Source organism: Haematobia irritans, chromosome 3 (assembly GCF_050003625.1).
Source record: "Haematobia irritans isolate KBUSLIRL chromosome 3, ASM5000362v1, whole genome shotgun sequence".
Taxonomy (NCBI): Eukaryota; Metazoa; Arthropoda; class Insecta; order Diptera; family Muscidae; genus Haematobia; species Haematobia irritans.
In genome coordinates this window covers 6,307,131-6,327,407 of record NC_134399.1, presented here as the reverse complement: position 1 = coordinate 6,327,407, position 20,277 = coordinate 6,307,131, and the positions used below count along the sequence as shown (strand labels likewise).

Sequence of the window (20,277 nt, the reverse complement as noted above, 5' to 3'; positions counted from 1 at the left end):
CTTTGCAATGCCATATGCTAACGTGTGTTGGAGTTCGAGTGTGCGTGTGCTAGTATACATGTGCTTTTTGGTGTGTGTGTGTGTTTGAGTATGATGGGATATTTTGTGACAGGCCTTTAATATGTACAAAGGAACAACAACAAGAAAAGAAAAACATAAACAGGAAGAAGAAGAGCCTACATTCAGACAGACATGCCAAACAAAGTTTTTTTGTTTTTGTTTTTGTAACAAAAGCATCCTTCAGGAGCAACAATGGAGCTGATGTTTGAGGGCACACACAATCAGCCAGAATGAGGTACCTGTTGGAAATTTAATGGTACTTCAAATTATTATCTCATTCACATATTTTTGGAGACTACAAGAGAGCAGCATATCTATCAATCTTTCTCTCTATCTTGATTAACATACTCTCTCAATCTTTGATGTTGAGAATTTTCATTAGAGTTGTTTTTATTTTTCTCTTCTCTCTTAGAGATATGAGTAAAACGCATGCCTTGGAAAAGCTACAAGTTAATTAGTCCCCATAAAAGAAGCAACAGTCTGGCCATATCTCTCTCACGCAAACTGCAAGAGAGGTGAAGTGTGAGAGCAAGACAAGGACTTTCTTTACCACGTTACCTGGTGGATATTCCTCTTCGTTGTTGTTGTTGTTGTTTTTATAGACTTTGTTCATTTCTGGCGGCCGCCAAGCATTAATGATGCTGTTGCTGGTGGTGGTCCTGTTGTCTAGTAACATACCCGTTGCACATTAATTATTAATAATGGACTTGGTAAAAACAACAATGGCTGCTATGTTAGTCCACAAGAGGCAACTATAGCAACAATTTATTCTTTCATGAAGGTACAATAAAACTGTTGCAATCTTTGTTGTTGCTGTTCGCATGCCTCGCTTCCTGTTAGCTGCTGTTTGGTTCAACATGAGGTTAACATTGATTTCCAGCTTTATCATAACACCAGCAAAACTTATCTTTGTACATTGGGATATAACGAATATTTGAGTATAACGGACTCAAAGGTCACCGCCACTATCAATTTACTATAAGTTTTTGCTGTAAGTAAAACTTGACGACATATAGATAGCGTTGGTGATTGGTACATAATTAAGATAGAGAATAATTGTGAAATTAAATAAATTTGCGATAGATTGAATGCAAATAAATAATTTAAAAATGAATGAAATACAAATAAATGTTCTTTTTTTGTTGTTTTCGTAACGAACAAAATATATATGCGGTTCCATACCAAATATGTTTCACTTTCACTACATCCCATCCCAATAACATTATCTTAATACTACCTCAAAAGTATGAAATTCCCTTACTCACACACTCATACATCCATTCATTGGTATACAACATTTCAAGGTACAAGGATAAGAATATCCAATTTATTAACACGTGAATTTATAAGAGTTTTACATGACTATACGTTATGTCTATACGCCCACCCATTTGACCCACCCACTCGAGTGGAACCTTGTACAAGACCCCCAAAAACACTGGTAGTGATCCAACGTGAGTTTAATACAAAGAAGAAAGAAAATAATAATTATTCAATTAATATTTTAATAAGAATGCCAGTACTACAGCAGGCAGGACATTCACCAAAAAGCTGGCGCTGACTGAAGTCACGGCATTTGTGGTTGTATTCAAGGCAAGCATTGGCGGCTGTGCCATCATCATAGCTGTATCGAGATTATGGCTATTTTTTATGGTGCTATAGTAATTGGCCCAGATGCCAAAGGTTAAGAGATTCTGTTGCGGTGTTGTTAGATTTATTTCCACACGAGTTGAACCATTTCTGTAACAAAGAGGAATTATGGTAAGAAATAGAATTCATATAATCACACAAAACACTGCTAGTTAAAATCGAGCCAACGAAACACTTTCATAAATACAATGAAAAAGTTCCTTATTTTTAATTGTTTTTTTTTTTTATTAAAATAATGAATTATTTCATACTATTAGTGAAAATTTTCATTGTGCTAATAAAAATTTCACCTTATGGGAATGAACATTTTTCGTTGTCTCAATTTTAATAAAATTGTCTTGGTGTGTAGAAAATAATAACATTGTCCAGTTTTATTGTATATACTGAAATGGAAATTAAATTAAAATAAAAGAAATTATATTAAATGCAATATAATTAATTCAAATTCAATTATATCAGATTAAATAAAATTACAATTAATTAAAATTAATTTAAACTAAAATTACGATAAATTAATTTATTTAAATTAAAACTTAATAAAAGCAAATTTTCGATGATTGCACAAAAAAAATGTTGTTTTGGTTTCGTTAATTTAGTGATTTTTATTAAATAACGAAACATTTCATGCTAATTATGAACATTTTCATTGACCTAATTTACCGTAAGTTAACGAAATAACTATGGATCGAATGTGGGTGAGAGGACGGGATTGGGCGTATATGTGGAAATCCTTTTCCAATTACCGGACCACAGCACAATCCTGCAGGCAGAAGTGTGTGTCATAGCACGAGGCCACAAAACGTCAACTTTTTCACGCATTGCCAGAGGGCAATGAAGACAATAGCAGGCATTACGGTTCGATAGCCAACCGTATTGGAATGCAAAAGAATGATCAACGAATACTCGGAATACGACAGGATCCGCATTATATGGGGGGGCCAGAATAAGAAGAACATAAATACAAATAAACTGGTGAAAAGAGCTACGACACATAGGGAAGTCAACTTAGAGAACCCAAAGCCAATAGGGGCAACGCGGGCCCAGTTGGATAAATGGACACAGGAGAGACATAAAGCGATGTGGACCAATGGAAGGGTGGAAGGACGACGAAAATACTATGGGGTGACCCACACAAAAGTCTTAAGACTACTCCAGGGGAGTAGTACTATAGTCAGGGGGATCGTAATGACCGGAAACCTAGAATAGAGAGCACATCTATACCGAATAAGAGCAGCAGAGGATGATCTATGTAAGGCGGGTTTCGAGAATGAAGAGACCTTGGAACACTGCCTTTGCCACTGCCCTGAACCATATGGGTAAAGAGGTGATTAAGGACCTGGCCCTAACCAGGTATTGGAAACAAATTAAGGAATTCGTTAGACACACTGAATAAAAGAAAATTACGATGGGAAGAAGAATTTAGACCGTGTACTGACATAGATGTATGTCAGACGACACTAGACTAGGCAGCCTGAATTCAACCTAAGGTAACCTAACCTAACAAAGAATTGTCATTGGCTTAATTTGAAATGAAATTTTCTTTGTTTAGGAAAGAATATTTTCGTATAAAATTCAATTGAAAGTGAATTAATTTATTTTAAATAAAATAAATTATATTAAGTTAATTTTAATTAATTAAAATTGCGTAATATAAGGCCAAATAATATTAAAAAATAATAAAAACTAAAATTACCATAAATTAATTTTTTTTATATTTAAACTCAATAAAAACAAGTTTTCGTTTGAATACATAGAAAAAATATTTTTTTGGTTTCAAGCACAATATTAATTGATCCAAATAATTTTTAATTAAAGTTGACAATATAAAAAATTAATAATAATTAAAAAAATTACAATTGGCAATTAACTTTCATAAAAAACAGACTAAACTCTCTCTAAATTTTTTTATTTGTTAAAAAAAAAATAATATCCCCGTTGAAGACTAACGATATTAGTCGAAATATTGGATAATAAATTTAATAATTAATCAAAAATTGTAAAAACGAATTTTTATTAAAAGGACCTCAAGCCGAAATAATAATATAACAAATAATTAAAAAATTAAATTAATCAAATAATTTTTAAATGAATTCGGTTTTAATTAAGAAAATAGTTCACTAATGGCAATTAACATTAATAAAAAAACAGACGTAAACTCTCTCTATACTTTTGCTTATTTGTTAAAAAAAATTAATATCCCCATCGAAGACCAACGATGTTAGTCGAAATATTGGATAATAAATTTAATAATTAATCAAAAATCGTAAAATCGCATTTTTAATAAATAATAACATAACAAATAATTAACAATTAAAAATAATCAAATAATTTTTGTAAATTAAATTGGTTTTAATAATCAAAATCAATAATGGCAATTAACTGTCATTAAAAATTGATATAAACTCTCTACATTTTTTTTATTTGTTAAAAAAATGAATATCCCCGTCGAAGACTAACAATGTTAGTCGAAATATTGGACAATAAATTTAATAATTAATCAAAAATTGTAAAAACGAATTTTTGTTGAAAGGACCTCAAGCCGAAATAATAATATAAAAAATAATTTAAAATAATCAAATAATTTTTGTAAATTAAATTGGGTTTAAAAACCAAAATAATTCAATAATGGCAATTAACTTTCATAAAAAACACATGTTTGTTTGTTAAAAAAAATGAACATCCCCGTCGAAGACTAACAATGTTAGTCGAAATATTGGACAATAAATTTAATAATTAATCAAAAATTGTAAAAAACGAATTTTTATTGAAAGGACCTCAAGCCGAAATAATAATATAAAAAATAATTGAAAATTTAAATTAATCAAAAATTATTTTTTATTACTGAGTTTTTTTGTAACTGAATTTTTTGTTATTTTATTAACAAAATAATTCAATGAATTAAACATTTAAATGTTTTTATTATTTTTTTTTTTTCAAATTGAATTAAAGTATTTTTTATATATTTTCTGTGTATTCTATCTCAATGGTTTTTTTAATTTGTCTTTTAACAAAATATTAAGTTACTCACCTCTTTTCCTCCAACCAGGTATAACTATCAATGGTCAATGGCATCATTAAACCATCGACAGTGCTGGGCATTATCAAACGCCTTTTGGCCTCAACAAAATTACCCACAATTTTTATAGAATTGAAATAGTACTTATTTCCAACACGTACTGACTCCGGAAAGATATGACCACAAGTGTACAGTTCCGCTCCTGTACAGGCAATCAAAGCACAAACACTTTGATTGCTATTATCTATGCGTTGGAATGTCGTTTGGTTGCCACTGTATGCAGCCACACGATATTGATAGTTCTGATGGGCTGGTAAATCTTGAATTTTAGTGCGTTCTATGTTGAAATTACAACAGAAATTATTGTGGCAGATGGTTTCATTGAAGCGCGTTAATGTGTCATTTAGCAATTTCGTGCTGAAAATATCCACATTATAATCTCGTAGCAAAGAGAGTTTTGTAAAACGGGGTGTTTCCACTTTTGGTTCGAATAATGGTTTGAAAGTCACTGGATTTTGTTGAATTTGTCGCACATTACGTTTTGGTACTTTAGCTATTAGCAGTTTCGTTGTAGGTTCCTCATGGATAACAGCAGTTAGACGTCCAAAACGTCCAGCATATATACCCGAACCGGTATTTTGTTCTTGGGGATAACTGCCATCGGCCGCCAAGAGATTAACATTGTTGGCATAAGCCCAGCCTTCTTGAAGTTGAACGGCTAAAAGGAGAAATGTGCAAAAAAAAAAATCGAAATATTATCGAAACTCAAACGCTTACCTGTTAAAAATGGCAATTCCGAAAACCAATATGTGGGATATATAATATCGGTGATATTCATTTTCTCTACCAAAATTTGAGCTGGTTCATAGAATAACATATCGAAGCATATAAAATGGCCAAATGTAACACCAAAATCTGTAGTAAATGTAGCTAAATCGGGATTCTCCATAACATTTGTAGACCGCCATTCATAGCGATACAAATGAGTCTTGCGATAACGTGATATAACACGACCCTCACGATCGAAAACCACATTTGTATTATAGGTCTTTAGGCCATTGGTACAGCTGCCGTCTGTTGGCCAACATTTCACTTTCTCCACTACGTTTATGACCACATAAAGTTTTCGACTACGTGCCGAGCATGAAAGCTCTGTCAGAAACCAATCATAATTTGCCATTGCACATGGTGAAATTTTCTCCTTAGGATCTGGTACATAGGTCATCATATCATGATCATTCAAAACGAATTCGGGAAAAACTAAAATATCCAAATCATAAGTTCCATCCGATTCTATGATGGCCTTCATGCGTGATAAATTATCCTTAAGTCGCGCTTTTGCGGAACCCTCTTTGGCTGGTATAAATTCGACAACGCCAGCATTGTATGTGGGATCACTGGGTAGAGATATCTGGAAGGGAAGAAAACAAATTGAACACAGCACTGTCAATACATATCTCTACAGGGTGGCTGATATGTAATGCAAGAAATAAACCTATAGATTTTGCTCATTTTTTTTTTGTTAATTTTATTGTTCAACATCAGCAAATGTCGGAAATAAGATGAAATTTTAGAATCAATTTAGATTTGTTCGAATTGGAACGAATTATGGCCTACAAACAAGGTTGCCAAAGTTGCTAGAATTCTACCAAAAATCATAGATTTTTTACTGTTTGGTAGAATTTTTGATGTTCTGGTAGATTTTGCAAAATTTTCTATAGAAATAAAATTTTGCCAAAATTTTCTATAGAAATAAAATTTTGCAAAATCTACCAAAACATCAAAAATTCTACCAATCTACCAAACAGTAACAAATTTACGATTTTTGGTAGAATTCTACCAACTGTGACAACCTTGTTTGTAGGCCTACTATAGAAATAAAATTTTGCCAAAATTTTCTATAGAAATAAATTTTTTTCAAAAATTTTCTATAGAAATAAAATTTTGGCAACATTTTCTATAGAAATAAAATTTTGCCAAAATTTTCTATGGAAATAAAATTTTACAAAAAAGTCATTGTGGTTTTTTACATGACACTGGTTTGTTACACTTTATCGTATATTGCACCGTTATTTACCTGATACGAATTTATTATGAAGCTTCCAATGACACATACTATAAATATAGAATTTAAAATATACCCTGCCATTTTACTCGACAGCGAAAACGCAACTAAACCCACTTGGCAGCATTCGGTTCATAGAATACTTTTCCTTTCAAACCTACCTTTGAGATAAGTACTGAACATATAATAAAATATATCTTTTATAAGTAGACCAATTAAAACTGAAATGTTAACACACTTACCTATTTGAGCTTATTAAAATATATTTTGTAGGGAATTTACTGATAATGGAAAGAGTTTAAATATCATAGAACATCAATCCAACGAAAGACATATTGTTATAAAGGTTGGTTAAAATTTCAAGGGCCGATGTTGATTTTGAATAAAACACAAACTATTTAGGATATTATTGTAATTTTATTTTATTATGATATATTGGTATTACTCAATTATGTATGGAACAAAATATCGGCCAAATGGGCGCCGCGACCTCGGTGGCACACCTTCATCCGATGGTCCAAATTTTCGATGACGCTGAGGCATAATGGAGGTTCTATGCCGTTAATGTGCCGAATTATCTCATCCTTTAGCTCTTGAATTGTTGCTGGCTTATCGACGTACACCTTTTCTTTCAAATAACCCCAAAGAAAAAAGTCCAACGATGTCAAATCACATGATCTCGGCGGCCAATTGACATCGACATTACGTGAGATAACACGGCCATTGAATTTGTTGCGCAAAAGAGCCATTGTTTCGTTAGCTGTGTGGAAAGTGGCACCGACCTGCTGAAACCACATATCGTCCACATCCATATCTTCCAATGCGGGCCATAAAAAGTTCGTTATCATCTCACGATAGCTAACACCATTCACAGTAACTGCCTGACCGGCCTCATTTTGAAAAAAATACGGCCCGATGATGCCGCCAGCCCATAAACCGCACCAAACAGTCACTCTTTGTGGGTGCATTGGTTTTTCGATAATCACTTTTGGATTCTCATTCGCCCAAATGCGGCAATTCTGTTTATTGACGAATCCACTGAGGTGATGTGCCTCATCACTGAAGATGATTTTCTTCGAAAATTGATCATCCATTGCCATTTCTTGGAACCATTTGACACGTTGTTGGATTTTGTATCTCTCCATGGTTCAAATTGAGTAAGTCTGAAATAGAGAAATGTCAAATAAAATTCGGAAAAAAACTTGGCGTTTAGGTGTGGTTCACATTCAACATCGGCCCTTACAATTTAACCACCCTTTATAAAATATTTAAACTTTTTTATTAACAACTGTGGAATATCAACGCTCACAATAAATTTTTACTGTTCGGTAGATTGGTAGACTTCTTGATGTACCGGTGGATTTTGCAAAATATTCCTCTCCAACTAAATGAAATTTTTTATAGAAATAAAATTTTGACAAAATTTTCTATAGAAGTAAAATCTTGAAAAAATTTTCTATAGGCATACAATTTTTACACGATTTTCTATAGAAATAAAATTTTGACAAAATTTTCTATAGAAATAAATTCTTGACAAAATTGTCTATAAAAATAAAATTTTGACAAAATTTTCTATAGAAATAAAATTTTGACAAAATTTTCTATAGAAATAAAATTTTGACAAAATTGTCTATAGTAATGAAATTTTGACAAAAGTTTCTATAGAAATAAAATTTTGACAAAATTTTCTATAGAAATAAAATTTTTACAAAATTTTCTATAGAAATAAAATTTTGACAAAATTTTCTATAGAAATAAAATTTTGACAAAATTTTCTATAGAAATAAAATGTTGACAAAATTTTTTATAGAAATAAAATTTTGACAAAATTTTCTATAGAAATAAAATTTTGACAAAATTTTAAGTTTGACAAAAATATCTATAGAAATAAAATTTTGACAAAATTTTAAGTTTGACAAAAATATCTATAGAAATAAAATTTTGACAAAATTTTCTACAGAAATAAAATTTTGTCAAAATTTTCTATAGAAATAAAATTTACACAAAATTTTCTATCAAAATAAAATTTTAACAAAATTTTCTACAGAAATAAAATTTTGGCACAATTTTCTATTGAAACAAAATTTTGTGCTGTATTTTTTTTATATTTTGGTCAAACGATCATCATCTTTTGGGCAATATTTTTATGTTTTAAATTATCGCCCTAAGGATTACAAAAAACTGAAAAAAGTTTTTCTACATTCCAGTCCTCTAATATTTTTATGTTGTTCCCTCAAACTAAAACTTTTGTATTTGTTTCAATCAAACTAAAATCTAGTTATAAAAAAAATAACTTTTATACCATTCCTGTATAAAATTTCTGCTCATATTTTTTTTTGTACTGGTATAATAATTTTTAGTTATCCAACAATTGAAAATGTGAATTAGGTTCAATTGGAATTTAATATTCCATGTTTATATATCTCTTTATTAGTTTCTATATATGCAGGTGTTTTCAAATATTCAAAGCAAATGTTATTAATTGTGATAAATATATAATATCATATTTTTAGTATAGTATGGGTTCAATGAAATAACTTTAGGTAATGATCCCAGGCAAATGTGACAACAAAATGTTCAGATTTCATAAAAAAAATACGGAAGCTATAATTAACGTGACAATGATGGAACAGTGTTGGGGAAGACCTAAACAGTAATAGCGTTTTTTACAAAAAAAAGGGCATTCTTAGATCGTCTTACAATTTTACGCTTATCAAAAATATACATACTTTTATAACCTCAAATATATGTCTTGTTACAATCGGAATCCCAATCGGCAAACTGGATAAAATTTTATTTCTATAGAATATTTTGTCAAGATTTTATTTCTATAGAAAATTTGTTCAAAATTGTATTTCTATAGAAATTTTTGTCAAAATTGTATTCCTATAGAAAATTTTGTCAAAATTTTATGTGTATAGAAATAAAAATTTGACAAAATTTTATTTCTGTAAAAAATATTGTCAAAATTTTATTTCTATACAATTTTGTCAAAATCTTATTTCTAGAGAAAATTTTGCAAAATTTTATTTCTATAGCTAATTTTGTCAAAATGTTATATCTATAGAAAATTTTGTCAAAATTTTATTTCTACAAAAAAAAATTGCCAAAATTTTATTTCTACAGAAAATTTTGTCAAAATGTTATTTCTATACAAAATTTTGTAAAAAATTTTACTTTCATAAAAAATTTGTCAAAATTTTATTTCTGTGCAATTTTGTCAAAATTTAGTTTTCTAGAGAAAATTTGGTCAAAATTTAATTTCTATAGAAAATTTTGTCAAAATTTTATTTCTATAGGAAATTTTTATTTCTATAGAAAATTTTGTCAAAATTTTATTTCTATAGAAAATTTTGCCAAAATTTTATTTGTATAGAAAATTTTGTCAAACTTTTATTTGTATAGAAAATTTTATTTCTACAGAAAATTTTGTCAACATTTTATGTCTATACAAAATTTTGTCAAAATTTTATTTGTATAGAACATTTTGTCAAAACTTCACTTCTATAGAAAATTTTGTGAAAATTTTATTTCTACAGAAAATTTTGTCAAAATTTTGTTTCTATAGAAAAGTTTGTCAAAATTTTATTTCTATAGAAAATTTTGTCTAACATTTTTTATATAGAAAATTTTGGTAAATTTTTATGTCTATAGAAAATTTTGTCAAAATTTTATTTCTATTAAAAATTTTTAACATTTTATTCCTAGAAAAAAAAATTTGTCAAAATTTTATTTCTATAAAGCAGACTCTATTTTATTTCTATAGAAAATTTTGTCAAAATCTTTTTTCTATAGAAAATTTGGTCAAAATTTTATTTCTATAGAAATTTTTGTCAAAATTGTATTTCTATAGAAAATTTTGTCAAAGTTTTATGTGTATAGAAATAAAAATTTGACAAAATTTTATTTCTATAAAAAATAATGTCAAAATTTTATTTCTTAAAAAAAATCTTATTTCTAGAGAAAATTTTGCAAAATTTTATTTCTATAGAAAATTTTGTCCAAATTTTATTTCTATTAAAAATTTTGTCAAAATTTTATTTCTACAAAAAAATTTTTCAAAATTTTATTTCTAGAGAAAATTTTGTAAAAAATTTTACATCCATAAAAAATTTGTCAAAATTTTATTTCTGTACAATTTGGTCAAAATCCTATTTCAATAGAAAATTTTGTCAAAATTTTATTTCTGTAGAAAATTTTGTCCAAATTTTAGTTCTATAGAAAATTTTGTCAAAATTTTATTTCTATAGAAAATTTTGTCAAAATTTAATTTCAATAGAAAATTTTGTCAACATTGTATTTTATTCGTTTTTTTTTTTGTTATTGTTGTTTTTTTTCTTTGCTTTTGATTTCAGCTTAAAACCATGCATTGACGAAACTACAAGTGTAGCTTAACCGACAGAGGAAAGGAATGTTTGTCAAATTTATTTTGAAACAAGTGAAGAAAGTCTAAAGTCGGGCGGGGCCGACTATATTATACCCTGCACCACTTTGTAGATCTAAATTTTCGATACCATATCACATCCGTCAAATGTGTTGGGTGCTATATATAAAGGTTTGTCCAAAATACATACATTTAAATATCACTCGGTTTGGACAGAATTTGATAGACTTTTACAAAATCTATAGACGCAAAATTTAAGTTGGCTAATGCACTAGGGTGGAACACAATTTTAGTAAAAAAATATGGGAAACATTTAATTCTGAAGCAATTTTAAGGAAACTTCGCAAAAGTTTATTTATGATTTATCGCTCGATATATATGTATTAGAAGTTTAGGAAAATTAGAGTCATTTTTCGTCAACTTTTCGACTAAGCAGTGGCGATTTAACAAGGAAAATGTTGGTATTTTGACCATTTTTGTCGAAATCAGAAAAACATATGGGAGCTATATCTAAATCTGAACCGATGTCAACCAAATTTGGCAAGCATAGCTACAATGCTAATTCTACTCCCTGTGCAAAATTTCAACTAAATCGGAGCAAAAAATTGGCCTCTGTGGTCATTTGAGTGTAAATCGGGCGAAAGCTATATATGGGAGCTATATCTAAATCTGAACCGATTTCAACCAAATTTGGCACACATAGCTACAATGCTAATTCTACTCCCTGTGCAAAATTTCAACTAAATCGGAGCAAAAAATTGGCCTCTGTGCTCATTTGAGTGTAAATCGGGCGAAAGCTATATATGGGAGCTATATCTAAATCTGAACCGATTTCAACCAAATTTGACACGCATAGCTATAATGCTAATTCTACTCCCTGTGCAAAATTTCAACTAAATCGGAGCAAAAAATTGGCCTCTGTGTACAAAGGAGTGTAAATCGGGCGAAAGCTATATATGGGAGCTATATCTAAATCTGAACCGATTTGGCTGATATTTTGCAAGTTTTTCGAGACTCGTAAAATATTCGGATGTACGGAATTTGAGGAAGATCGGTTGATATACACGCCAATTATGACCAGATCGATGAAAAATATATATGGCAGCTATATCTAAATCTGAACCGATTTTTTCCAAAATCAATAGGGATCGTCTTTGAGCCGAAACAGGACCCTATACCAAATTTTAGGACAATCGGACTAAAACTGCGAGCTGTACTTTGCACACAACTCGACTCAGAATTTAATTCTAAGACGATCGGTATACTAAAAGAAGGGTCTCAGACTTTTCCTTCTTGGCGTTACATACAAATGCACAAACTTATTATACCCTGTACCACAGTAGTGGTGAAGGGTATAAAAAAGAGGAAGCACGCTCAAAATAAACCCAGCCTTTGAGTGCAGTTGGCTTGATGATTTGACGGTGGCAAAGGATAAGAGATATGTTTGTACGAATTTCGGCATAAGCCGGCTATCGTGTAAATCTTTTTTCGGAAGGTTCAAGTGTGGTTCACTTTTGGGTTTATTGAACTGCCTGAATTTATTCTGATAATTGGTTGATAGTTTTGCTGCAAGTAGAGGATGCTGATGAGGAATGTGATAATTCCGAAACGTGCGTCCATCCAACCATCTTGCAGTCTATAGGGCTTTGCCCAAATAAATTTGACAAACATTCTTTTCCTCTGATGGTTAAGCTATACTTGTAGTTTAGTCAATGCATGGTTTTAAGCTGAAATCAAAAGCAAAAATGTTATTTCTATAGAAAATTTTGTAAAAATTTTATTTGTATAGAAAATTTTGTATAAATTTTATTTATACAGAACATTTTGTCAAAATTTTATGTCTATAGAAAATTTTGTCAAAATTTTATGTCTATAAAAAAAATTGTCAAAATTTTATTTCTATAAAAAATGTTGTCAAAATATTATTTCTTGAGGAAATTTTGTCAAAAATTTATTTCTATAAAAAATGTAAAAATTTTATTTCTATAGATTTTTTTTTTAATTTTATTTCTATAGAAAATTTTGTCAACATTTTATTTCTATACAATTTTTTTTTCAAAATTTTATTTCTATAGAAAATTATGTCAAAATTTTATTCTACTCTACTTCCTAGTCTACTTTCTAGCCATCTGTATGATATCTCTAATTTTTATAAGGTCGAAATCTTTTAACTCGATTGTTTTGCAAATAAAATGGCAAAATGAAATGACTGATTAAACCAACCATCCTATGACGGACGTTTATAAAGATATATGGTAAAATTAAAAAGATTGTTACCGACATTGGGATTAAGTTTAATACTAAACTAAATAAATAAAACATCTCATACCTCAATTCTATTATCTTGAGGCAGATCTAAATAACAATTATTATTTACTTTGTCGGCAAATTCAGTCTCTTGAACTGGTAAAACATTTAAGATTAAAAATTATTGTGAAATTCACCAGCTTAAGTTTAATGTTATGACAATGCGCCTGAAATCATGACATCTTAAAAGACAAATTATTTGATAATTGAAAAAAAAAAAAACAATAATAACAGCAACAAATATCAAGAGATAAAAATAATCTTTATCGGAATATATGAGATATATGTGTTTGCATTTTTTAGGGCACAGTCTCGGCGAAAAAAGGAAAAGATTTTTCTTTATATTATTAGAGGAGAGACCTTCCAGTAATAAATCCCAAATTACAGCTACGTGTTTTACAACGACTTCTTCTTTTTTTCGTTTGCCCTTCGTGTTGATGTTTCTTTTTTCTTTCCCTATTTTGTTCGCACCGGAAAGCAAGCAACAGTTCTGTATTATTTCCGTTTTAATGATTGCTTGTCTTCCGGCTATTTTGTTCGGCACACTAACAAATTCTCCCAAACTGACAGACGTACATACAGACAGATAGTAACATTCAAGATTACATTCGTTGTATGGAAGTGAAAATGTTTGGAATCAAACAAGCATATGGCACATAAAGACAGCAACAGCTCATCCACATAGCCAGCATCTTGTGTATGTTTCCTCTCCCTACGACCTCTTCAGCTATTGTCTATTACATTACAAGTCACGTAAATGCAATTTTCTCACTCACATCTAACATACATATGCTCACTTGACTAGGGTTGTTGCTATTGCTAAACTATATGTAGCTGTGTGTGGGTATTTCCAAAGTATTGCTAAAATGGAATCATGCTTTCAACGGAAATAGGAAAATAACTTTGCTATAAACCTTATATCTGTGACTCAAACAGAAAATTCACGTATGATACACATCATACACCTAATTGCCAGGAAACTCACAAACTTTGACGCCATGCACAAACACACACACACATATCGTTCACCTTGCTATGGTGTTAAATCGTCTATTAACAAAGTTATTTTCGAGCTGTTACTACTTATTGATGGTTTATTTAACAAACTTACCTTTTTCTAAATTTATTTTTGATTGATCGATCAATATGGATAGGTAGCCTTTAATAGCTTTCGAGTAAAATTGGAATTTTGTTCATTAGTATTTTGCAATGAAAACGGATATATTTCATGAAATTGGGATGATCCAAGAGATTGGGCCAAAAAGTTACCTTGATCTAATAAATGGAAAATTTAGCAGAAAATTACTTTCGGATATTGAGTTTTATTGAAATTGTTGCCATGATACACAATACAAATGTATCAAGTCTAAATTAAATTAAAAAAAGAAAATATAGAATATAAATTAAACATAAATCCATTTTTAAATTATTCCACTATTGTTGCTTCATTTAGATTATTCTCAACATCTTGTAAGGCCTCTTCAGCCGCTATGGCTACATCTTCTGAAGTTTCTTCAGCGGCGGCCAAAGCTGCAGCAGCCTCCCTAGCCTTTTCGTATTTGTTAACCTCTGTAAAAATAACGAAATCAAATCAATGTCAGGTTTATTTTACAATGTCTTCCAAAACTTACCGAATTTACTAATATCGGCCCCTAATAAACGCAAAATGTGCAAAGTTTCACTGCTATCAACATAAGCACGCAGACTCGAGGTTCCACGCCAACCCACAATGTGCAAAGTGAAACGGTCATCGACATATCTCAATATACAACTACCAACACCTGCAAGAATTAAAAAAAAAAAAGAATTTAAAAACAAAAGAAAATTCTAAATAAATACAGGTTTAAGTCCTAAATAGATTGACTAGAAGATTATTAAAATTTTTGGGGTTTTATAGAAAAATAAAACAATTCTAAGGTCGCTTACAAGGACTAGAAAAATTTGTCGTCACTTATGTCTTCTTTCTTCAAACAACCAAAAATTTTACCAGAAATCGACCAAATCTATAAGGTCTGATTTCTTGTGCCCGCTTAACCCTTGTGCGAATTGCAGTTTTTTGTTTTCCAAAGCACTCAACTTGAAATTGAAAAGACAGGGAAAAATGTTAAAAATTAAAGAGGGGTTCTTCCTGATGTGATGCGAGTGAGTGACTATTTGTGGCAGTTATTTCGAAATGTGGGGACCTTATAGAAGAGACATCTGGAAAGATATCTAGAGATACGATCTAAACTGGGAAATGGCCTTCACACCTACCGATCAGGTTCGTGAGTGCATTGTTTTGGAAATCTAACCCAGAATTTTTTTTCTGGCGGCAGTCTGATGTGATGCAAGTGGCTATTTGTTGCATTTATTTCGAAATGTGAGGACCTTATAGAAGAGACATCTAGAGATACAACAGCTGGTAGAATTCAACCAACAGTGGTAGATTTTTTACTGTTTGGTAGATTGGTGGAATTCTTGATGTTTTAGGTTTTGCAAAATATTCCTATTCGCAAATTTTTAATAGAAATAACATTTTGACAAAATTTTCTATAGAAATAAAATTTTGACAAAATTTTCTATAGAAATAAAATTTTGACAAAATTTTCTACAAAAATAAAATTTTGACAACATTTTCTATAGAAGTAAAATTTCGACAAAAGTTTCTATAGAAATAAAATTTTGACAAAATTTTCTATAGAAATAAAATTTTGACAAAATTTTCTATAGAAATAAAATTTTGACAAAATTTTTTATAGAAATAAAATTTTGACAAAATTTTCTATAGAAATAAAATTTTGACAAAATTTTCTATAGAAATAAAATTTTGACAAAATTTTCTATAGAAATAAAAATTTGACAAAATTTTCTATAGAAATACAATTTTGACAAAATTTACTATAGAAATAAAATTTTGACAAAATTTTTTATAGAAATAAAATTTTGACAAAATTTTCTATAGAAATAAAATTTTGACAAAATTTTCTATAGAAATAAAATTTTGACAAAATTTTCTATAGAAATGAAATTTTGACAAAATTTTCTATAGAAATAAAATTTTGACAAAATTTTCTATAGAAATAAAATTTTGACAAAATTTTCTATAGAAGTAAAATTTTGACAAAATTTTCTATGGAAATAAAATTTTGACAAAATTTACAGAAATAACATTTTGACAAAATTTTCTACAGAAAAAAAATTTTGGTAAAATTTTCTATAGAAATAAAATTTTGACAAAACTTTTTATAGAAATAATTGTGTCTTAAAAAAGATTTTTTTTATTTGATAGGTTTTTGGTAAAATATTCTCCAAATTTTGGTACATAATTTTTGGCTCTTGTGGCAACCGTGTTAGTATTCCCACCTTGCATACAAAGGATCATGGATTTAATGACAAATTGAAGCGAACACCAAAAATTCCACGGGTAGATTATCCCCTCTCAGTAATACTGGTGACATTCCTGAGTGTTCCAAAGCTTCTATGTTTTTTTTTCGGATATTAAAACTGCGTTCGGACTCCACTATCAAAAGAAGGTCCCTTGTACTAGAGCTATACATAGAAGCGTGCAGCACCCATTGATAAAAGAGAAATTCACCACCTGTGGTGCCACAATGGAAAGAATACTTTAATTGAGCCTACAATAACAGGCTACCACCATACTTAAATTAACCTAAGATCCACCAAATGGATCGGTTTCCCATGTTTCAATATCAACACAACCTTGCCTCATGTGCGGAAAGCATTTAAAATATGAGCTAGGTATTCAGCACCATTTTTTTCAATACAGTTGGACGAAACATTAGCCACATAAAAGTTAATTACGAGGGAGACAGAACTTTACCATGAGGCAGCAATTTTTTTGGTTCCACCCTACTTGATAGTACGACTCATAGTGTCAAAGTCAAGAATAAAGTCGTTTTGCTATTCAGTCCCTCTCCCAATATTGGCTGTTGATTTATATAAAGCATGGTAGTTACCCCAGCGAAAACTATGATGATCCGTCAAAGAGAGGTATTTAGCAAATCTGTCACCAGAATTTTCGTTATAGGAGATGGAAGAGTAAATAACAACTGTTTTAGATGTACCAAGGCATCCAAACTATGATTCCGGAATCTGAAATCATTTCCTCCAATATACTAGATCAATATTACTTTGAAATTTGCATTCCAAACGAAATGCGAGCAATGCTGCTGGTAGAACGCTCCTGGTGGTGGGCCGAATACACTTGTCACGGTAAACTTCCAGGTGATATATACCATTCGGCTAACATATTAACAAAACAAAACTTTCTCGTAGACAATCCCCATCGAATTATAAACCCTATTTTTTGACTGATTTTGGTTTTTCAATAAAAATTAAACAAAAATAATAGACCTTTTCTCTGTGCATCCAAAATAGGTTTGACGGGTTGGAGGAAAGATTCAAAAAGAGGATACAGGTTTAATTTAATTTAAAAAAATTTTAACTCACCTAACTCTTTGCATCTTTGCTGCGTGGCTTCCTTAAGCTCTGTTGTTGATGGTGGTTTTGTGGGATCCGTGCAATTTAACTGCAATATTAAATCGTCTTTTTCAACTTCAATACGCCGACTGGCTCCCACAAAGGCATTTGTGGTTTGCAAACCCTCTTGGGCCAGACGGAATGGATGGTTAGTATGACGATTTTCACAACGCACAAAGGACTTAACTCCAGTATTGATTATTTTGATATTTGATTCGTTGAGTAGGACAAGATCTCTTATCAATTCCGAGCAATAGTAAATATTTTTCTTTTTCTCAGTAATGCAACGTGTCAATAGACAACGGCTATTTAAAGCTTCGTCTAAATCATAGAATTTCTTAATTGCCTCCCAATCGGCATCGTTTTCTTCAAAAAATACATAGGGATCTTCCTTATAGCCATGGAGACGTCTACGCTTACGTTGAGGGCCCCAAGGTACAGATTTTTCTTCGATAGGTTTGCCTTCGTCATCCACTTTGACTTCGGGTTTGGGTTTTTCCTCCAAATCCTTAACATCGTTCTTCTCAAAGGGTAGTTGGCATTTTTTGTGCAAAACAGCCACGAAGAAACCACCAGAATCTTGGAGATGAGGCAATATACGTATACTGCAAAAAATAAAAATGGCTTTATGTGGATTTCGCACAAATTCCCTGCTTATATTTACCATTTGTCCAAACCCAATTTATCCATTTCCTCTTTAGGCATAGGAAACATGTTTGGCCTTATAATAGTATGATATTTCTCAGGAACTTCATCAAAACTTGAGTAGATCTCATCTACTTCCTTAGAAGCTAATTTCCATTGGGTCATTCCAGGTTTGTACTTTAAGCCAGGAACCAAATGGGAAGCATCAACAAGTTCCAAGGCTCCCTTTGAGTCGGCCACAATTCGTTGCAATACAGCTTCGTTTTCTATGGGATTCAATGAGCAAGTGGAGTAAACCAAACGTCCACCCACTTCTAGCATTTCAGCTCCACGGCGAGTAATACGATATTGAACACTAAATTTAAAGAAAAAGAGATATATTTGAAAAATTCATTTACTTTAAAGCACAAAACTTATTTTACCCATGCAAGTTGTAGGCTTGCCCTAAATTCCATTTTCCCCAAATATCAGGATTTTTACGTAAGGTACCATCCCCTGAACAAGGAACATCGCAGAGAATTTTATCGAATTTTTGTATAGACTTGGAACCATCTGGCTCAGTTTTCTATATAAAATAAAAAGGTTAGTAGCAAGAGGCATTAGTACTTTATCGTTACACAGAACTCACCAACAAATTTGGGAAAAATGCACTGTCATGATTTGTTACCACAAAACATGGAGAATTCATACGTTTTGCCTGGTGCACAAGCATATAACAACGATTGTTGTCCACATCATTGGCCAAAACAAAGCCCGGAGGAATCTTATAATTTTCCGGCTCTGCGTGTAAGGCCTCAATGAGTTGTGCTGTCTTTGAGCCTGGAGCGGCACACATGTCAAGAACCTTATCTGTAGGCTTAACATCTAACACTAATGGTGGAATCATTGACACAGCCTCTTGGCGGCTAATGGCACCAGCATTTGTCTCATTGATAAGAAAGTTGTGCAAACGATACAAAGGCTCTGAGCGGCGTATATCCTTACGTGTTAGATCCAACTGATATGCCATTCCATTGGGATACCAAGGTAAACATATGGGTTTTTCCACTTCGTCTACTGTTTTTCCACGTAACTCAGCCACACCCCTTACATATTCCGTGAATAATTCATTACGAATTATATCAATCAATGCCTTTGCCTCACCTTTGAAACCTGTAACACGGAACGTAGCAGGCAGATTGGCACGTATGGAAGTCAAGAATTGTTGCCACTCGTCTTCGTCTGCACATATATCTTGCATTTTGTAATATTTTAGAAATGCCGCATTATCCCGTATAATTTCTTCATAGGGTTCATGTTGTCTCTCTGCCGGTTTGTCTTTCTGTGGGTAAAAGAATCTTTTAATAAAAACAAAACATTTTCACTTCATCAACTTACATTTTCCCGCCTTTGACGCTTTTTAGCTGCAAAAGGATTTGCTTTACCTTTACGACCCATTACAAAAGATAATTACAAAACTATGGAAAGAATAAAATGGTCAGTGGAAATCGCTTTAGTTCCAAAATTAAAATTTACAATAAACAATAACACGTGTTAGAAAAAGAGTTACCACACTTTAAGAGCACATATAACAGAGATGGGAAAACGGTAATTTCGTAAATAGTAACTGAATGGCCAAACATTTGCAGATATTCTATGTCACCCTGCAACTTCCTTATCAATGCAACCAAA

The 20,277-nt window shown here is 31.0% G+C and overlaps 2 protein-coding genes across 2 annotated transcripts; both read right to left on the bottom strand.

The window, feature by feature from the left end:
- Positions 1-1,357: 1,357 nt before the first annotated feature.
- On the bottom strand, positions 1,358-6,939 carry Btnd (Biotinidase). Its single transcript, XM_075298816.1, has 4 exons — positions 6,804-6,939; positions 5,504-6,137; positions 4,739-5,444; positions 1,358-1,800 (listed from the first exon to the last, which is right to left on the bottom strand). The coding sequence occupies exons 1-4, from the start codon at positions 6,873-6,875 to the stop codon at positions 1,557-1,559; spliced, it is 1,656 nt and encodes a 551-aa protein (XP_075154931.1). The 5' UTR covers positions 6,876-6,939; the 3' UTR covers positions 1,358-1,556.
- Positions 6,940-14,784: 7,845 nt separating this feature from the next.
- Nsun2 (tRNA (cytosine(34)-C(5))-methyltransferase Nsun2) lies at positions 14,785-20,140 on the bottom strand. Its single transcript, XM_075298815.1, has 7 exons — positions 19,984-20,140; positions 19,235-19,927; positions 19,029-19,171; positions 18,626-18,961; positions 17,932-18,566; positions 15,114-15,263; positions 14,785-15,051 (listed from the first exon to the last, which is right to left on the bottom strand). Exons 1-7 carry the CDS (start codon positions 20,041-20,043, stop codon positions 14,909-14,911), a joined length of 2,160 nt encoding a protein of 719 aa, XP_075154930.1. The 5' UTR covers positions 20,044-20,140; the 3' UTR covers positions 14,785-14,908.
- Positions 20,141-20,277: the final 137 nt, after the last annotated feature.

Excerpts from the sequence above, each read along its gene's own strand:
- Btnd (XM_075298816.1), bottom strand. The coding sequence starts at position 6,875 with ATGGCAGGGTATATTTTAAATTCTATATTTATAGTATGTGTCATTGGA. Across the intron at positions 6,138-6,803 it reads TCATAATAAATTCGTATCAG|ATATCTCTACCCAGTGATCC; the intron begins GTAAATAACGGT and ends CTTCCCTTCCAG. Across the intron at positions 5,445-5,503 it reads GGAATTGCCATTTTTAACAG|CCGTTCAACTTCAAGAAGGC; the intron begins GTAAGCGTTTGA and ends TTCTCCTTTTAG.
- Nsun2 (XM_075298815.1), bottom strand. The coding sequence starts at position 20,043 with ATGGGTCGTAAAGGTAAAGCAAATCCTTTTGCAGCTAAAAAGCGTCAA. Across the intron at positions 18,962-19,028 it reads CAAGCCTACAACTTGCATGG|TGTTCAATATCGTATTACTC; the intron begins GTAAAATAAGTT and ends CTTTAAATTTAG. Across the intron at positions 15,264-17,931 it reads GCAAAGATGCAAAGAGTTAG|GTGTTGGTAGTTGTATATTG; the intron begins GTGAGTTAAAAT and ends TAATTCTTGCAG.